Source organism: Notolepis coatsorum, assembly GCF_963971535.1.
Source record: "Notolepis coatsorum genome assembly, chromosome: 13".
In the NCBI taxonomy this organism is placed as follows: domain Eukaryota; kingdom Metazoa; phylum Chordata; class Actinopteri; order Aulopiformes; family Paralepididae; genus Notolepis; species Notolepis coatsorum.
Window position 1 is genome coordinate 64903562 of NC_140177.1, and position 20177 is coordinate 64923738.

General features: G+C 45.4%; 2 protein-coding genes across 2 annotated transcripts in view; one reads left to right on the forward strand and one right to left on the reverse strand.

Moving 5' to 3' along the window:
* The window catches only part of LOC311238738 (uncharacterized protein), a 40164-nt gene that overhangs the window by 14981 nt on the left and 5006 nt on the right, over positions 1 to 20177 (forward strand). The gene's annotated exons all lie outside the window — the stretch shown is intronic.
* Positions 467 to 3654, reverse strand: LOC311239381 (B-type lectin plumieribetin-like; the record flags this gene model as incomplete). The annotated part of the gene is made up of 2 exons (XM_084327688.1): positions 467 to 730; positions 3619 to 3654. 2 exons carry the CDS (start codon positions 3652 to 3654, stop codon positions 467 to 469), a joined length of 300 nt encoding a protein of 99 aa, XP_084183814.1.

The following is a 20177-nucleotide window of genomic DNA, read 5'->3' on the forward strand; positions in this document are numbered from 1 at the left end:
TCTGTCAGAAAAATCGCAATTAGATTATTTTCCCAAAATCGTGCATCCCTAGGTACAATACAGTGCAGCTCAATACACACAATTGTTAAGGGGATGCAGACCAGAGAAAGACTTTCATCTTCTTTACATCAGGGTCCCCCATGTGATATGAGAGCTACTGAAATTAGGGGGGGAAGCCTCATTTAAAGGCAGGAAGTCATTAGGTTTAAGCCATGTCTCACAGAGGCCCAGCATATCGAGGTATTTCCCCCCTGCATTTCCACTTTGTTTTTGTCTTCCCTACTATCTCAAACACAACCAACAATGTCCGCCCTAAAGAAATAGAAATGTCTGTCCAACAATATAAATACTGAAGTTTGTCAGAGGACCAAGGCAAAGGCCAATCACAGTTCTGCAATGTCCGCATCAGCTCGCATTTGAGCATACAAAGGGAGATTCAGTACAGCCATGATGGTGTCCAGCTGTTTTACTTGAAGCCCTTGGACTGGGAAGAGTTCCAGACCTCCTCGCCGTCCTTCTCGATCACGAGGTTACCGTCGTTGCGCATGTACATGCGGCACATCTTGAAGCTGGAGGCCGGGGTCTTGGTCTGCCACATCATCTTGTTGTCCCTCTTGTACATGACAAAGTTGCAGTCGTCCTGCATGCACAGGCGCCAGGCGTCGCGCTGGCCGGCGGTGTCAGACGTCCACATGGGCTTCCAGCCGTAGATCACGAAGTTACCGTCCTCCTACGAAAGTTGCACAAAGATATAGATGGAAGATAGATGTTACCAACACTGCTGTTATTAAAATTTTGAGAACTAAAAGGATCTGACTGATTTGTGTGATCATCTTTGGTAAGTAACAAATAGGCTAGGATTCCAAAAAATCTGAATTATCCCTTTAACATTCTAATGATGTAGTTGGCTACTGGTAGAATTCTAAGATAAGAGTTTGATGAAATAAAAAAAATGTATTGATGAAAACCCAAATACAGTAGATCTTGATCTTGCTAGGGTGTTTCTAGGTGGTTGCTAGGGTGTTATAGCTGGTTCCTAGGGTGTTTCTAGGTGGTTGCTAGGGTGTTTCTATGGTTGCTAGGGTGTTATAAGTGTTTGCTAGGGTGTTTCTAGGTGGTTGCTAGGGTGTTTCTAGGTGGTTGCTAGGGTGTTATGGGTGGTTGCTAGGGTGTTTCTAGGTGGTTGCTAGGGTGTTATAAGTGGTTGCTAGGGTGTTTCTAGGTGGTTGCTAGGGTGTTTCTAGGTGGTTGCTAGGGTGTTATGGGTGGTTGCTAGGGTGTTATAAGTGGTTGCTAGGGTGTTTCTAGGTGGTTGCTAGGGTGTTATAAGTGGTTGCTAGGGTGTTTCTAGGTGGTTGCTAGGGTGTTTCTAGGTGGTTGCTAGGGTGTTATGGGTGGTTGCTAGGGTGTTTCTAGGTGGTTGCTAGGGTGTTATAAGTGGTTGCTAGGGTGTTTCTAGGTGGTTGCTAGGGTGTTTCTAGGTGGTTGCTAGGGTGTTATGGGTGGTTGCTAGGGTGTTTCTAGGTGGTTGCTAGGGTGTTATAAGTGGTTGCTAGGGTGTTTCTAGGTGGTTGCTAGGGTGTTATATGTGGTTGCTAGGGTGTTTCTAGGTGGTTGCTAGGGTGTTATAAGTGGTTGCTAGGGTGTTTCTAGGTGGTTGCTAGGGTGTTATATGTGGTTGCTAGGGTGTTTCTAGGTGGTTGCTAGGGTGTTATAAGTGGTTGCTAGGGTGTTTCTAGGTGGTTGCTAGGGTGTTATATGTGGTTGCTAGGGTGTTTCTAGGTGGTTGCTAGGGTGAAAAGCATGGTGAAGAGGTCGTGACCCGGGTGGGCGGGGTCTGCCATGATCTTCCTCGCCCTCCTCAAGGCCCTGGAGGAATGTAGGGACTCGAGGGAGGGAAGGGGGCAGCCGATCACACTCTCCGCTGATCGTATCACCCGCTGCAGCTTGGCCTTGTCCCTGACCGTGGCTGCAGGGAACCAGGTGATGATGGAGAGGGTGAGGATGGACTGGATGATGGCAGTGTAGAACTGGACCATCATAGTCCTCTGCAGCCTAAACTTCCCTAACAGGGGAGCCTATATCATTGGGACAGGTCTCTGCTCATCAGCAAGGAAAGGTACTGCTTTGGGGAGAAAGTATATCATCTATCACTACTGCCACCGGGTGTGGGAGGGTGCGGGTAGTATTAGGAGAAGTGTGGGTGTGTGGGGAATTACTGCGAGTCGCCCTGGAGGGCAAGAAGGACCAGCTCACTACCCCTAGGTTAGTAAATCCTATAGGCCCCATCCACCACTCTGCTAAAGCTCCACTCTACTCCTGCACTAAAGTCAGGGATTCAGTTGGACTCAGATCTGCATGCTGCGTTCCCCCTACCTGGTGAAAGTGTACATCTACTCTCATAGGGATAATCCACCCTGCTACACAAACATCTCAAAACAAACTGGTCAGACTACATGCTTGACCTTACTCCTAGAACCCACCTCACCCCTGCCCACTTTGACAACCTAGGATGGCTTAGAGACGACAGAGTACAGCAACATGCAATGGGCCTGGTACCCAGATTCGGCTCAATCAGGGACTAAACATGTTTCGCAATTATGCCACATCAATGTGGAACGCCCTACCCAAAGCTGTAAAGGAATGTGAATCACTACCCACTTTCAAAACCACTCTCAAAGAACACCTATACGGGAGACTGCAATTCGAAACTGGCCCCTGTAAATGTCCTAACCCAACCCCCTCCAATGTACAGTAAATTACCAAACATGGTTTTGTCAATATTCCAATGTGCTTGTATACAGTTGTACAGTGTCCACCCACCCCTCCTATACCCAACCTACCCAACCCCCCCACCCCACCCACCCAACCACCTCCAATGTACAGCCCCCCCCACCCCACCCCACCTAATGTACGGTTTCATAAATGTATAGATGTAGCAGTACTGTCTATCTGTATGTCATGTATGTGTGTGCGTGTGTGTGTGTGTGTGTGTGTGTGTGTGTGTGTGTGTGTGTGTGTGTGTGTGTGTGTGTGTGTGTGTGTGTAAATGAATGAACCGAAATATGTAGTTTGCTGATAGATACACAAAATGGGTTTATTTATGTTGATTTAATTTGGTTGTGTTGATGTTTCCATTTTTGCAAAATGCATATTCTGTTTGTTTTACACAATAAGTCTATTGGTGTGTTGTGTGTGTGTAGGGGCAGGTGTAGAAGATTTTTTCTTCTTCCTGTTCCTTTCGGCCATGGTATTTGGTGAATTATATGTACTGTTGGACTGTGGTAATTCCATGTACGAATAAATAAATGATGATGACGATGTATGTCCTGATGAATTGAAAATGGGCGACCCTGATGTAAACAAGACAAAAGTCTTTCTCTGGTCTGCATCCCCTTAACAATTGTGTGTATTGAGCTGTACTGTATTGTACCCATTCTGCAATCTGTTAATAAAGTTTTCAATCAATCAATCAATCAATCAGTACCCGTTCTGCACCTGCGTATTGGGGGCCACTATATAATGCATGATTAGGAGACATGTTGAGACTTGTCTAGGCTGCCTGCACACACACCAGCTTCCTGGGCGGGCGCCTCCCAGAATGCACTACACCTGTACCCCGCCTCCCAGAATGTACCTGCAACCTTCCTCCATTGTTGTATCAGCGTGTGCTGTGTCTCTGCATCGTTAATCGACAATAAAACGTGAGTAGTGCATGATAAAGTCGATGGTGGATATTATTCTGTATCTATGATTTCGATTGCAAACGCCAGCGGAGTAGTGCTGTGTTCGTTTTTTACATGGTTATGCGTTTTTACACGTTATGCGTGCCTGCTGCTAATTTAGCTATGTTAGCTGTTAGCTATGTCTGGCCTCTGCTGGGTAATGCAACGTTGCCTACCAAACAACGGGACCACTGTGTTTTTTTTTGTATTGCTCCTGGCTGTTCAAACTAATTTTACCGTGTGAAAGAGAGGAAAGTTGGTTCATTTCCACAAACTACCAGTGAAAAAGTGTTGTTCTGAACTGGAGCTATAGTATAGCCAGCCATTTAGCTACCTGGCTACCTATATAGCTTCAGTTCAGCTAACTAGCTACATGCAGCATTTAGCCAGTGATGGGCAAGCTACTTGGAAAATGTAGTAAGCTACACTAGTTACTCTCGATTAAATATAGCTCAACTACAATGGAAGCTATCCCCAGATAAATGTAGCAAGCTACACTACAAAAATAGCACACTACTTTTTCTTTTTTTTTTACTTTACTTTATGATCAGGTTTCCACCAAACAAATACAGTAGGCAGGCAAAAGAAAGTTCAGTTTGATTGTTTATGAAACAAGCCCTCGGTCTGGCTTTTTGTGTCATCATTTTAACATGAACTTATATTATGTACAAAATGTTAATAAAGTATGAGGAAATAACTGTGGAAACGTAATAAATAAAAGGCCAAATCAATCAAATAAATACTAAAATATATACTCTCTCTATTGGAATGGAGACTTTTCAGCACAGGATAAACTGCCCACTTTATCAACCAAAACTTCTTCAATATCAGAATTTTAACTAATAATAACTGTCTTACTGAATTTTACTATTATGCTACCATGTCTATACTACCACCAACTATGCTGTCTATACTACAGTATGTACTCAGAGTATAACACTCAAGCTCGACACTGCTAGACAAACAATACTAATTTATAGACTATATTTGTTTCCTGTGCAGTACACCTGAGATTAATCACCTCATCCAGTACTGTTTGACATGAATTTATGCGTCGTTCCCTGTGTTTTTTTTCTTACTGCCTCCCTCCCTTGTCCTAGGGCCTGCCTACTGATTGCCTGCCTGAATCTTTCCGGCCGACAAGGCGTACAGGACAGTAATCTGCACTGACGGGTTCAACCTCTCCCCAGATCCATGCACGGATTGCTTCCTGGTTGTATAGGTAGGCCTATATGCAACACAGATCGTAGTTTATAGACTATATTTGTTTCCTGTGCAGTACACCTGAGATTAATCACCTTATCCAGTACTGTTTGACATGAATTTATGCGTCGTTCCCTGTGTTTTTTTTCTTACTGCCTCCCTCCCTTGTCCTAGGGCCTGCCTACTGATTGCCTGCCTGAATCTTTCCGGCCGACAAGGCGTACAGGACAGTAATCTGCACTGACGGGTTCAACCTCTCCCCAGATCCATGCACAGATTGCTTCCTGGTTGTATAGGTAGGCCTATATGCAACACAGATTGTAGTTTATAGACTATATTTGTTTCCTGTGCAGTACACCTGAGATTAATCACCTCATCCAGTACTGTTTGACATGAATTTATGCGTCGTTCCCTGTGTTTTTTTTCTTACTGCCTCCCTCCCTTGTCCTAGGGCCTGCCTACTGATTGCCTGCCTGAATCTTTCCGGCCGACAAGGCGTACAGGACAGTAATCTGCACTGACGGGTTCAACCTCTCCCCAGATCCATGCACGGATTGCTTCCTGGTTGTATAGGTAGGCCTATATGAAACACAGATCGTAGTTTATAGACTATATTTGTTTCCTGTGCAGTACACCTGAGATTAATCACCTCATCCAGTACTGTTTGACATGAATTTATGCGTCGTTCCCTGTGTTTTTTTTCTTACTGCCTCCCTCCCTTGTCCTAGGGCCTGCCTACTGATTGCCTGCCTGAATCTTTCCGGCCGACAAGGCGTACAGGACAGTAATCTGCACTGACGGGTTCAACCTCTCCCCAGATCCATGCACGGATTGCTTCCTGGTTGTATAGGTAGGCCTATATGCAACACAGATTGTAGTTTATAGACTATATTTGTTTCCTGTGCAGTACACCTGAGATTAATCACCTCATCCAGTACTGTTTGACATGAATTTATGCGTCGTTCCCTGTGTTTTTTTTCTTACTGCCTCCCTCCCTTGTCCTAGGGCCTGCCTACTGATTGCCTGCCTGAATCTTTCCGGCCGACAAGGCGTACAGGACAGTAATCTGCACTGACGGGTTCAACCTCTCCCCAGATCCATGCACGGATTGCTTCCTGGTTGTATAGGTAGGCCTATATGCAACACAGATCGTAGTTTATAGACTATATTTGTTTCCTGTGCAGTACACCTGAGATTAATCACCTCATCCAGTACTGTTTGACATGAATTTATGCGTCGTTCCCTGTGTTTTTTTTCTTACTGCCTCCCTCCCTTGTCCTAGGGCCTGCCTACTGATTGCCTGCCTGAATCTTTCCGGCCGACAAGGCGTACAGGACAGTAATCTGCACTGACGGGTTCAACCTCTCCCCAGATCCATGCACGGATTGCTTCCTGGTTGTATAGGTAGGCCTATATGCAACACAGATTGTAGTTTATAGACTATATTTGTTTCCTGTGCAGTACACCTGAGATTAATCACCTCATCCAGTACTGTTTGACATGAATTTATGCGTCATTCCCTGTGTTTTTTTTCTTACTGCCTCCCTCCCTTGTCCTAGGGCCTGCCTACTGATTGCCTGCCTGAATCTTTCCGGCCGACAAGGCGTACAGGACAGTAATCTGCACTGACGGGTTCAACCTCTCCCCAGATCCATGCACGGATTGCTTCCTGGTTGTATAGGTAGGCCTATATGCAACACAGATCGTAGTTTATAGACTATATTTGTTTCCTGTGCAGTACACCTGAGATTAATCACCTCATCCAGTACTGTTTGACATGAATTTATGCGTCGTTCCCTGTGTTTTTTTTCTTACTGCCTCCCTCCCTTGTCCTAGGGCCTGCCTACTGATTGCCTGCCTGAATCTTTCCGGCCGACAAGGCGTACAGGACAGTAATCTGCACTGACGGGTTCAACCTCTCCCCAGATCCATGCACGGATTGCTTCCTGGTTGTATAGGTAGGCCTATATGCAACACAGATTGTAGTTTATAGACTATATTTGTTTCCTGTGCAGTACACCTGAGATTAATCACCTCATCCAGTACTGTTTGACATGAATTTATGCGTCGTTCCCTGTGTTTTTTTTCTTACTGCCTCCCTCCCTTGTCCTAGGGCCTGCCTACTGATTGCCTGCCTGAATCTTCCGGCCGACAAGGCGTACAGGACAGTAATCTGCACTGACGGGTTCAACCTCTCCCCAGATCCATGCACGGATTGCTTCCTGGTTGTATAGGTAGGCCTATATGCAACACAGATCGTAGTTTATAGACTATATTTGTTTCCTGTGCAGTACACCTGAGATTAATCACCTCATCCAGTACTGTTTGACATGAATTTATGCGTCGTTCCCTGTGTTTATTTTCTTACTGCCTCCCTCCCTTGTCCTAGGGCCTGCCTACTGATTGCCTGCCTGAATCTTCCGGCCAACAAGGCGTACAGGACAGTAATCTGCACTGACGGGTTCAACCTCTCCCCAGATCCATGCACGGATTGCTTCCTGGTTGTATAGGTAGGCCTATATGCAACACAGATCGTAGTTTATAGACTATATTTGTTTCCTGTGCAGTACACCTGAGATTAATCACCTCATCCAGTACTGTTTGACATGAATTTATGCGTCGTTCCCTGTGTTTTTTTTTCTTACTGCCTCCCTCCCTTGTCCTAGGGCCTGCCTACTGATTGCCTGCCTGAATCTTCCGGCCGACAAGGCGTACAGGACAGTAATCTGCACTGACGGGTTCAACCTCTCCCCAGATCCATGCACGGATTGCTTCCTGGTTGTATAGGTAGGCCTATATGCAACACAGATCGTAGTTTATAGACTATTTGTTTCCTGTGCAGTACACCTGAGATTAGCCTATAGTATACGTTCATAATCTGCATGCAAACTGTAATCTCTCCTTTCTCTGGTTTCCTTTTTTCTAGGTCATCAGAGAGGTCTTTAACATACAGTATCCTGTTCAGTGGCATCTTGTTCAGTGAGGCAGCCAGGCTAACCAGTGTTCAGTGTGAGGCAGATGTAATGATTGGGTAGGTAACTATAGCACGCACAACAATGTTCCACTGTAAATATATTCGATGTCAGCATGTGTCTGAGAGTGTGCATACCTTTGTCCAGCACGCGCAGCTCCACAGTAACGCCCCCAATTATCATTATCAGTGCGGGGTACCTGACTGCTCACAGAGGTTCAGAAAACACGCAGCACTGAGATCTCATATATATAGGCTGCATAGGTGCTACCTGCAAGCTGGTCAGCCGCCTAGACCTAGATCAGCTCTACCACCTGACACATCCTTGAAATGTGTGCTTGAGGCTTGTGCATTTAAGTGTGACACTTTAGCCTCTCTTATCAAGCATTTGAAGACACACATAGAGGGAGGAATGGAATCGCCATGTCCATTTAGAGGTTGTGATTGCAGGTTCACAAACGTAATGACTTTTGCTTCACATATTTCCAGGAAACACAAGGATTCAGTTTTAGATGACTTGGTACTAGACAAGTCTACAGAGTCATTGCCAGAACCCAGTCAGACGTATTCAGAAGCTGCTGGTGAACATGATGAACCAGAAGTGCCATTAGCTGTGGACGAAACCCTTTTTTTACATAACCTTACACTTTTCTATTTGAAATTGCAATCTAAGCTACTCTTACCGGCAAGCACCATACAAACCATTATTGAGGACTTTCAAATTGCTCATGAACTTGGCCTGTCTCATTCACTTAACGTTCTGAGTGAGAAATTGAAGAAACTTGGAATCCCTCAGGCCACTATAAGCAGCATGGTTGATGAAGTGAACAGAGATGATCTACTCACACTTTTTAACAAGGGAAGACTCAGTACAGATACAAAGAGGAAGTCTGCTTTTAAAGAGTGTTTCAACCATGTTCATCCCGTGCCTTTACTCTTGGGCAATGATGAAAATGACAAAGAATGCTTTGCTCAGTATGTACCTATACATGAGACATTGGTGACACTGTTCAAAAACGAGTCTCTACGAGAACAGTATAACATGACATGTTTGCAGCAATCTACTGATGCTGTCTATCAGGATGTCAAGGATGGAGAAGGATTTCAAAGTAATCCAATGTTGAAAGCTGACCCTTCCTCACTTGGTTTGATACTGTACCAAGATGCCTTCGAGGTTGTTAATCCACTGGGCTCAGGGAAGAAAAAGCACAAGGTCTTAGCTGTTTACCTAACCCTGACTGACATCTTGCCTCACAATAGATCTTCTATAGATCAGATGCAACTTGTTCTCTTATGTAGGGAGCAGGACTTTAAGTATTTTGGGCTAAAAAAGGTTTTTGCACATCTGATTGAGGACCTCAAAATCCTGGAGGAGAGAGGTGTAGTCATATCTGATGGCACTGTACTAAAGGGCTCTTTGGTTGCCATTGCAGGAGACAACTTAGGATCCCATTCTATTGGGGGATTTTTAGAAAACTTCAGTCGATCTAAATATTTTTGTCGCTACTGTCAGGTACAGAGAGAGGATTTTGTGAAGAATCCAGTGTTGTGTGGTGCCACAAGAACGGTCCAATCATACACAAGTAATTTGCAAGACCTGGAAACTAGTGCCACAGACTCTGTATGCGGTATCAAGTTTGACTCTCCTTTCAACCAGCTTTCTCATTTCCATGTTTGCCAGCCTGGCCTCCCACCATGTCTAGGCCATGATTTATTTGAGGGAGTCATGGATTATGACCTTCCTTTATATATTCGCCATTTAGTCCAGGAGAATCATTTTACTTACCTGCAGTTAAATCGGTGCAAAAACAAGTTCCGATATGAAGGGAACGATGGTAGGGACAAACCAGCAGACCTCTCTCCCAGCAGTGACAAACTAAGTGGGCATGCAGTTCAAAACTGGTGTTTCCTTAGATTACTCCCTCTCTTGGTGGGTGGCAGGATTAAAGATCCCTGTGACAATGAGGTGTGGCAGCTCATTTTGCAGCTGAGAGAGATGGTTGAGCTTATCTGTGCACCAGTCATTACAGAAGGCCAGGTAGCATATCTGAAAGTCATCACAGAGGAGTACATATGCAACAGGAAAAGGCTCTTCCCCAATTCCCCCCTGAGGCCAAAGCATCACTATATTGGCCATTATCCAGATCTAATCATCCACTTTGGCCCACTTATTCGCCTGTGGACTCTGCGGTTTGAAAGCAAACACACTTTTTTCAAACAGTGTGCCAGAAAATTGCACAATTTCAAAAATCTGTGCAAAACACTAGCAGAGAGACACCAACTCCTCCAGGCCTACCTGAGTGCGGGAAACTTGTTTCCTCGTGTTATACAGGTAGAGAAGGGGACTGCCTTTTATTTGGATGATTACAACAACAAGATCAGGGCATCTGTAGCCAGTTGTCAATTTGAGTCTCAGTCTGCAGTGGCTTGTAACAATGTTACAGTCAAAGGCACAGACTACAGAAATGGGATGTTCATCTTGTTTGGGAACAGTGATGAAGGACTTCACATGGGGAAGATTATGCTGGTCATTGTTGCCCAAAACTCTGTCCACTTTGTCTCAGAGAAACACATTTGTGTGAAGTTGATTGACATGGGTGTGTACTGTGACTTAGGAGTGGCCCAAGAGGATTACGTGTGCATTAAGCACAAAGATGTACTGGACTACTATCCTCTTCCAGCATACAACGTGCACGATCAGATGCTTATTGCGCTCCACCATTCTTTTCCAGGAGCAGTTTAAACAGGAAAGGGAGGATATGACAGACGTGAGGACAGACGTAAGTGGAGCAGGATATCAAGTAACCTTAAGATAGTTGATTTTGTATTTAAATTTGTATTGTTGATTGTATAGCGAGCACATGTTGGCAGTTAACCGCATATAGTGCACTGCAAACAGACAAGTAGGGAATATGCACAAACTGATTCATGATTGACCCTAATCAATGAGACTAGGTAATAGAAGCTATAAAGGAAGCAGTTTGGTCATATTTACCGGGCCTCCCTGATGACTTACTGACCACCCTACTTGAGGATCTTGGAGTGGAGAGTGTCGAAGATCTGGCCTTAATGGAGAGGGTGGATCTGGTCCGACACCTCAAACCAATCCAGTGTCGGAAGCTGATGGATGGTCTTAAGAAAGGTAAATTCATATTTAGACTTGCGTGACACTTGGAACTATGCCCTTGGAACATTGGCATAACTGTTTTTGTCCCTTCTAGGGTTAGTAACCCTTAATATGGAGGTGCTCCCTCCCCATCCAATTGCTTCAAGTTCCCCAAAAACGAGCTCTGTGAACACTCTGTCCTCTCCGAACACCTCTATGCAATCATTCACGCACTCTCTGTTGTGCAGCCCCCCAAGCACTTCAAACTCTTCACAGCCTGGCAGCGCATGGTATGTAGACTTTTGTGTCAACTGGAACCGGATGTCAACAGCCATTCAACGTGCAGTGGAAAAAGAACAGAGACCAAAGCCAGATGAGAGAAGGGCCTTTGTGAACGCTTTGGTGGATCAGATGATGGAGCACGAGCACAACCCAACCAGAACCACGTGCCTCAGTATCGTCCGAACAATTGTCAGGAGCCATCCTGACACCTTTGCTGACATTAGCAGGCGAGGTGAAATGGTTGGAGACGGATGCCACTCTCTTCTCCAACAAGTAAAAACAAGAGTGGAGTATAAAAGCAGGAACAACACTCTGGCTAGACGCCGCAGAGGCAGAGAGGAAAGACGGCCCACTGGCGTGGCAGGAGAGTCCAGGCTGACGAGTGGTCCTGTTGACCAATACGGGTAGGGGTGGCAAAACAAACGGCGCCAGTGTCCTCTCCATTCACGCTCGCAGCAATTAGGGGTTAAAGTGGCACTGCCAATGCTAGACTAACTTAGGTTATTTGGATTGAATGTTTAAATTATGTGTAGATTTTTTTTTTATATAATTTCTAGGGCTATCCCTGACTAAGGATTTGGATAGTCGACTATGATTGGCCAAAATGTGCAGTTAGTCGACAAAAATAAAATAAAAAGTAGAATATATATATATATTTATATATAGTTTTTTTTTATCATTCCATTTGGGCTGTGGGGGGTGCTTAATGTCTGAAGGCTTCTTGTCCTCTGCAAAAGCATGCAATTGGTCCACTGATGGATACATCTTGATATTTGTCTAGTCTAGTGTGTTCATTAGATGGGTGAAATCCTCTTTCAGTGCTTCTGTGCCTGTTTTCGTAGGCAGTTAGCCTCTGGTATGCGTGCCATTAGCGTTAGAGGCCTTTTTTCTTTTGGAAAAAATGATAAAAAAATATATATATTATAATTTTTTTTTTTATGTATTCCACTAAGAGGTTGCCTATGATTCCTTCCTATCCCTAGGTGTGTGAGGTGGGGCCCAGCAAGCTTACCGGACGGGGAGACAGAGGAAACCATGGCGGCTTTGAAAAGGGATCTGCGGAACATCTACTCAGGCATGCAATCTACTTTACTTTTGGTGAATTGACACCTGAATAAATATCCCACATTAAGCAAAAAGGCCACCTTAATATTCAGAATGAGTAATACAATTAAAGGTGTAAAGTGTCACAGCCAACTAAGTGACACTGGGTAGTATGACATCCTGATCTTATATATGATTATGGGGAATGTCTGTAGATTCTTCCTGGACAATGGAATCAATGGAATCAATACAATAGGTTTATTGTATATATTTGTTTTAAATCTAGGCATATGTTACTATATGTGTCTAGATGTGATATGCCTTCTGGCTGGTAAACGCCCAGTCAGAAAGGAATTGAGTAGAAACACGTTATGTGTAAACACATGTTAAGTGCCACAAGTCAACGAGTGACACTTTGTATAGTGTTCTTGTGTTTGTTGTGTATGATTGGAGCTATGTATGTGACCTGTATATTCTTTATACACTTTAAAACTATGTTACAGTTAATGTGCAGTCGGAATGGAGACAGAAACCTTTTGATAATGCATGGAGCTGCACAGAGTCCATTTCTCTGTCCATTTCTCTGGAATGTGCAAAAAAAGGGAGTGACCCACACACAGGCTGGGATGTGAGCAGAGGAGTGAATCTCTGCCTACAAGAGTTAACCCTTTTTACATTATAATACAAAAATATACATACATATTATACTTTAAACTACAAAATACATATATGATGTGTGATCAATCAGTGTATCTGTATATATCTGAAGTATGTGTTGGGCTATGTACTATATACTCATGCTAGAAGTGTGAATTGCTTTCACTTCAATACTGTTTGGTCACTAAGGAATGTGGAACCTTGGAGCCTCTGGCCTCTGCTAAGTAACAGATAGGTATTTTCCAACACGAGGTAATCTGTTACTTCTCCAGTAGATGTAATGACTAGAAGGGGAGGAGTACATCCTTACTATGTAGTGTACGTTGGTTGGCTAGTGAAATGACATCACAGTGACATCACTGTATTTGGACCAATAAGCGAAGAGATCTGGGGCCCTTTATAAAGGCCAACTTGCCAGATCACAGTCAGATTTGAGATTTTGAGAGATTTTGAAGATTTTACCATTGTGTGGCAGCCACAAGCCGATCTTAAGAGAAGAGATGTTTTTGTTTTATACTTCTTTTAACTGAGTTGGATATTTCCAATGAAGTCTCATTTGTAAATAAAAACAGCTTTTTATAATATATCTTTTGAGTCCTTGGACTGATTTCCAGTAGCAATGTGCTCCGATGCCAGCCGACGCCCTGAGTTCCAATGGAGGTTGGATTGAATCAACTGACTGGTTAATGCTTTTCAGCTAAAAGATATATATTATATATATATATGTATATGCTATGTACTGTAGAAATACTATACATGGAAATGTGTGTTGTTTGCGGGTTCCGGTATCTCTGTGTCCAGACGGACTCTGTCGAGTTATGTGGGACCTCGACCGTCTGAATCACTGCAGGGTTAGACGGTCGGTTCCGCTGACGGAGGAGGAGGGGGGAAACAGGAGATGCTGGGGCGTGCAAACAATGATTACGAGTTAGTACAGTGGTAATACTTATCAACAAAGTAGTAATACAACCAAGCTTTCAATTGAGCAGTATTACAAGCCCTTTCGTAAAATAATAATGTTGATGATGATGATGATAATAACAAAATAATTGTTTTTACATGCTATAAGAGTTCTCCTAAGACATACATTCGGTTTATTTCAAACAAGAAGAGATTAACAACTCTTCATGATTACATTTCATATCAACTGGATATAACTAGACCAGTGACTTGAAGTAATCTAGACAGAAATAGTAATTGACTCGAGAACTTGGCGAGTTTAGCACCTCGCCGGGGGATATCGAGCGGCCACGGGTTTTATATCTCGAGTAGGTGATTGAGATATATAGAGACGACCTGTAGCTATTTTCATGGCGTCCCTGGCGTAGGGCTGAGATCGGTAAGATAACAGCCAAAATAAAATAAAATAGAAATATTGAAAAACGGAGAACCGAGCTTTAGAATACACCAGTCAAAGGATATTGATCTGTATGGCCCTCGGTGGAAAGCAGTGGCAAATTAAAGGCATCTGCATAGTGGGGGCATTGCTGGTGGAGCGGTTGAGGCCGCAAAATTGGATTAAAGAGAAAGAAAGTAAAGAAAACCCTCTCTCTAAAATGTCTGGCAGTTTAGAGAGACATCAGCGCAGCCATACAGGCTGGCAGCGCCGGCTAATAAGCTGGTGCTAACTGGAGGCTACAGGAGGCTACATAGCCCTAGCCCACTGGAACACGGGCTGACAAGCCAGGAACGAGCTAAATGCTAACTGGATGGCTACCTAGCCCGAGGCTACGTGACGCTAGCTAAAATGGCGCGTTCACTGGAATGCAGGCTAACTAGCCACAAGCTAACTGAATGCTAACTGGATGGCTACCTATCCCGAGGCTACGTGACGCTAGCTCAAACGGCGCGTTCACTGGAATGCAGGCTAACTAGCCACAAGCTAACTGAATGCTAACTGGATGGTTACCTAGCCCGAGGCTACGTGACGCTAGCTAAAACGGCGCGTTCACTGGAATGCAGGCTAACTAGCCACAAGCTAACTGAATGCTAACTGGATGGCTACCTAGCCCGAGGCTACGTGACGCTAGCTAAAACGGCACGTTCACTGGAATGCAGGCTAACTAGCCACAAGCTAACTGAATGCTAACTGGATGGCTACCTAGCCCGAGGCTACGTGACGCTAGCTAAAACTGCGCATTCACTGGAATGCAGGCTAACTAGCCACAAGCTAACTGAATGCTAACTGGATGGCTACCTAGCCCGAGGCTACGTGACGCTAGCTAAAACGGCGCGTTCACTGGAATGCAGGCTAACTAGCCACAAGCTAACTGAATGCTAACTGGATGGCTACCTAGCCCGAGGCTACGTGACGCTAGCTAAAACGGCGCGTTCACTGGGATGCAGGCTAACTAGCCACAAGCTAACTGAATGCTAACTGGATGGCTACCTAGCCCGAGGCTACGTGACGCTAGCTAAAACGGCGCGTTCACTGGAATGCAGGCTAACTAGCCAAGAGCTAACTAGATCTCAACAGGCTAACAAGCCAAGAGTGAATTGATGGCTAACTAGCCAAGAGCTAACTAGCTCTCAACAGGCTAACAAGCCAAGAGTGAATTGATGGCTAACTAGCCAAGAGCTAACTAGCTCCCCACAGGCTAACAAGCCAAGAGTGAATTGATGTCTGACTAGCCAAGAGCTAACTAGCTCCCCACAGGCTAACAAGCCAAGAGCTAACTAGCTCCCAACAGGCTAACTAGCCAGACATGAGCTAAAAGCTGGCTACCAAGCCAGAGCTAATGGAAGTGAACAGGGTGTCTCACAATCATCCCCACATCACAGAGGACGATAAATTACCCTCGGATGATGGATTGGGAGCTTCTACACCCAGCAGGGGGTTAGACTACCCAGGAGAACGGGGAACACACCCAGAGTCCCCTGAGACGCTTGCGGAAATTGAGGAATTCACGGAACCAAGCAAATCACAATACCCAGAGCTGCCGGCTGTACAGCAGGCAGTAATTGGCACAGGAGAGAAACCTTACTGCTGTGACCAGTGTGGAAGGAGCTTCAAGACGAAGGCTTACCTTAAACGTCACCACATGGTAAACACAGGAGAGAAACCTTACTGCTGTGCCCAGTGTGGGAAGACCTTCAAGACGAAGGCAGAACTTAAACAACACCACCTGGTACACACAGAAAATAAACCTTACGGTTGCGCCCAGTGTGAGAAGGCCTTCAAGACGAAGGGAGAGCTTAAAATTCACTGTACGGTACACACACGAGAGAGACCTTACAGCTGTGGCCAGTGTGGAAAGAGCTTCAAGACAAAGACATGTCTTAACCAACACCACATGGTACACACAGAAAATAAACCTTACGGTTGTGACCAGTGTGGGAAGACCTTCAAGACGAGGGCAGAACTTAAACAACACCACCTGGTACACACAGAACATAAACCTTACGGTTGCGCCCAGTGTGAGAGGACCTTCAAGACGAAGGGAGATCTTAAAAGTCACCACCTGGTACACACAGGAGGGAGACCCTACGGCTGTGACCAGTGTGACATGAGCTTCAAGAGAAAGACAGCGCTTAAAGTTCACCACATGGTACACACACGGGAGAAACATTACTGCTGTGGCCAGTGTGGGAAGACCTTCAAGACGAAGGCAGAACTTAAACAACACCACACGGTACACACAGAAGAGAAACCTTACTGCTGTGACCAGTGTGGAAGGAGCTTCAAGACGAAGGCTCACCTTAAACGTCACCACGTAATACACACAGAAGAGAAACCTTACTGCTGTGACCAGTGTGGGAAGACCTTCAAGACGAAGGCAGAACTTAAACAACACCACACGGTACACACAGAAGAGAAACCTTACTGCTGTGACCAGTGTGGGAAGAGCTTCAAGACGAAGCGTAACCTTACACTACACCACATGGTACACACACGAGAGAAACATTACTGCTGTGGCCAGTGTGGGAAGAGCTTCAAGACAAAGACATGTCTTAAACTACACCACGTGGTACACACAGGAGAGAAACTTTACTGCTGTGGCCAGTGTGGAAAGACCTTCAAGAGGAAGGCAGAACTTAAACAACACCACATGATGCACACACGAGAGAAACCATACTACTGTGACCAGTGTTACATGAGCTTCAGGAACCAGCAAGGGCTTAAGAGACACAGACGGCGGAGGCAGCCATGCAAGGTGCCAACCTGCTTAACGGGGGCAGTAAGGGGTTATGTGTCTCGCTCAAGAACACTGCGACACACTATCATGGACGAGTTTGGAAATGGAAAAAACCAAGAGGACGATGTAGTCATTCTTCCTCTTTATGAGGCGCAAGGCTCCACCTCAAAACGAGTATCTCCCTCCACTGACATAGAGGCGTTCAACTCTCTAGACGAGTTCCTAAAGGCCAAGAATATCAATTATGAGCACTGTTCCATTTTCTATGGCCCAGAAGAGGAGGATGGCGACATTCAGATCAAGGATCAGAACCCGAGGCCACAGATGACACCTTCAGGTGAAACTGAGTCTGAGCCTGAACAGGATGGGGAGCTAAATACCTCTGAAACTGAACACAGTTCTGATTACTCAACATATTGAGTAATAGCTCAAGAGAAGCTAGCACAAGGAGACGCTAGCTCACCAAAGGGGCTTCAATGGCCCAAATGATGGAACGAGAAATAAGAACCCCCGGTCAAGATGACGGGAAAACATGGGGGAGAAACTAACCCCAGAGCAGCAAGCGGAGATGAGGCCGAGGGAGCCTTAAAGTCCAAGGCCGAGGGAGCCTTGAAGTCAAAGGCAGAGGGAGCCTTAAACAGTCACTTGAACTTGAAGTAACATAATGCTTACTTGGAGTCAAAACTGAAAACTACTTGCGACTAGCAGGCCGAGGGAGCCTTAAAGTCCAAGGCCGAGGGAGCCTTAAAGTCACTTGAACTTGAAGTAACATAATGCTTACTTAGTCAAAACTTAAGTAGAAAACGACTTGCGACTAGCAGGCCGAGGGAGCCTTAAAGTCCAAGGCCGAGGGAGCCTTAAAGTCAAAGGCCGAGGGAGCCTTAAACAGTCACTTGAACTTGAAGTAACATAATGCTTACTTGGAGTCAAAACTGAAAACTACTTGCGACTAGCAGGCCGAGGGAGCCTTAAAGTCCAAGGCCGAGGGAGCCTTAAAGTCACTTGACCGTGAAGTAACATAATGCTTACTTAGTCAAAACTTAAGTAGAAAAACTCTACGAGTCTATAGCATGATAACTAGCCATTGCTAACAGAAGCTATTAGCAGGATAACGAGCCAGAAGCTAGCAGGAGCATAAGTCCTGCTACTGTGACGGAAGTGGAACCAGCGTAATCATACAGGCTGGTGTTATCAGCAGGAGCTGAGTCTACAAGAGGCTACATAGCCTGAGTCTACAAGAGGCTACATAGCCTGAATCTACAAGAGGCTACCTAGCCTGAGTCTACAGCAGGCTAACTAGCCAGAGCTAACACCAGACATAACAGTAACTAACTACCCAGTCTGGACCGAGACAGGCACAATACAGGGTTGACCCCCTGTGCAAGAAGGAAATGGACGGAAACAACAGTCCGAAAGGCCTGTGAACAATGTGCGCTGGTAAGGGGGAAAAAACCTGAACCAGTGCCATCGAGACGAATAGCAGTATCTGAGAGCAGGACTGAAACTACTGGAGGAAGCGGGTGTAATGGCCCAATACTCTGTACCCTACCAGCCCAATACGAACGGGGTGGCAGAGAGAGCTGTACGCTCTATGAAGGATCAGATGATCAAAGTGAATATGTTGCGATCCTGGAATGAACCGACCTCCCTCCTTAGGATACACCAAGGAAACCGACAGTACAGTTCGGACCGGAAGGATCAGAACCTGCCCTATTTCGGGCCAGGAGCATTCTTAGACGGGGGGGGGAGGTCCCCCGGAGTCAGTGGATGACGCAGCGAATGGCAAGTAGGAATATACTGACTCGGGTCAGAACTCGGAAATGGAGGAAGACCGGGATAGGTCAAGCTCCAGAGCATCCTCAAGGTCCTCATCTAGACCTCCCAGACCTCCTAGACCTCCTAGACCGGACAGAGAGACATCGGCCTGGACCCAGGTTACAGGGCGACGAGAGCCCTGAATGGACCTGAAAGAGAGAAAAGAAATGAGTCCTCTGTGGACCGTATCTGTGATGTCCTGCGAGGCCTACGGACAGGGTCACACGACCAGGCCAACCACCCTTCAATAAAGGACTGCTGCTACAATTCTCGGGGACCCGTGGGGTCACCCGAGAAGTGACAATTCAACGTACCTCAAACTATGGGAGAGATCCAAGAGGTCAGAGGGGGTGACCCCAAGATGACCAAGATGACCAAGATGACCAAGATGACCAAGATGACCAAGATGACCAAGATGACCAAGACGACAACAACCTGGGTGCATCGGCCGGGAACAACAGATGCAAGTCTTCCCGCCGGATACCAAGCCACAACGTGGACCCTATCCTATCGAGCCGTCCAGCCAGGGAACAACAGATGCAAGTCTTCCCGCCGGCTACCAGGGTAACAAGGTACCAAGATGGCAGAGGGGGTGTGGAGAGTCACAGCCACGTGACCCCGCAATCGCCATCTCGTCCCCCAGTACAGACGCTATTAAGACAATGGTAAATGACCGACCAGGATGACAGAGGGGGTGTAAAGTGTCACAGCCAACTAAGTGACACTGGGTAGTATGACATCCTGATCTTATATATGATTATGGGGAATGTCTGTAGATTCTTCCTGGACAATGGAATCAATGGAATCAATACAATAGGTTTATTGTATATATTTGTTTTAAATCTAGGCATATGTTACTATATGTGTCTAGATGTGATATGCCTTCTGGCTGGTAAACGCCCAGTCAGAAAGGAATTGAGTAGAAACACGTTATGTGTAAACACATGTTAAGTGCCACAAGTCAACGAGTGACACTTTGTATAGTGTTCTTGTGTTTGTTGTGTATGATTGGAGCTATGTATGTGACCTGTATATTCTTTATACACTTTAAAACTATGTTACAGTTAATGTGCAGTCGGAATGGAGACAGAAACCTTTTGATAATGCATGGAGCTGCACAGAGTCCATTTCTCTGTCCATTTCTCTGGAATGTGCAAAAAAAAGGGAGTGACCCACACACAGGCTGGGATGTGAGCAGAGGAGTGAATCTCTGCCTACAAGAGTTAACCCTTTATACA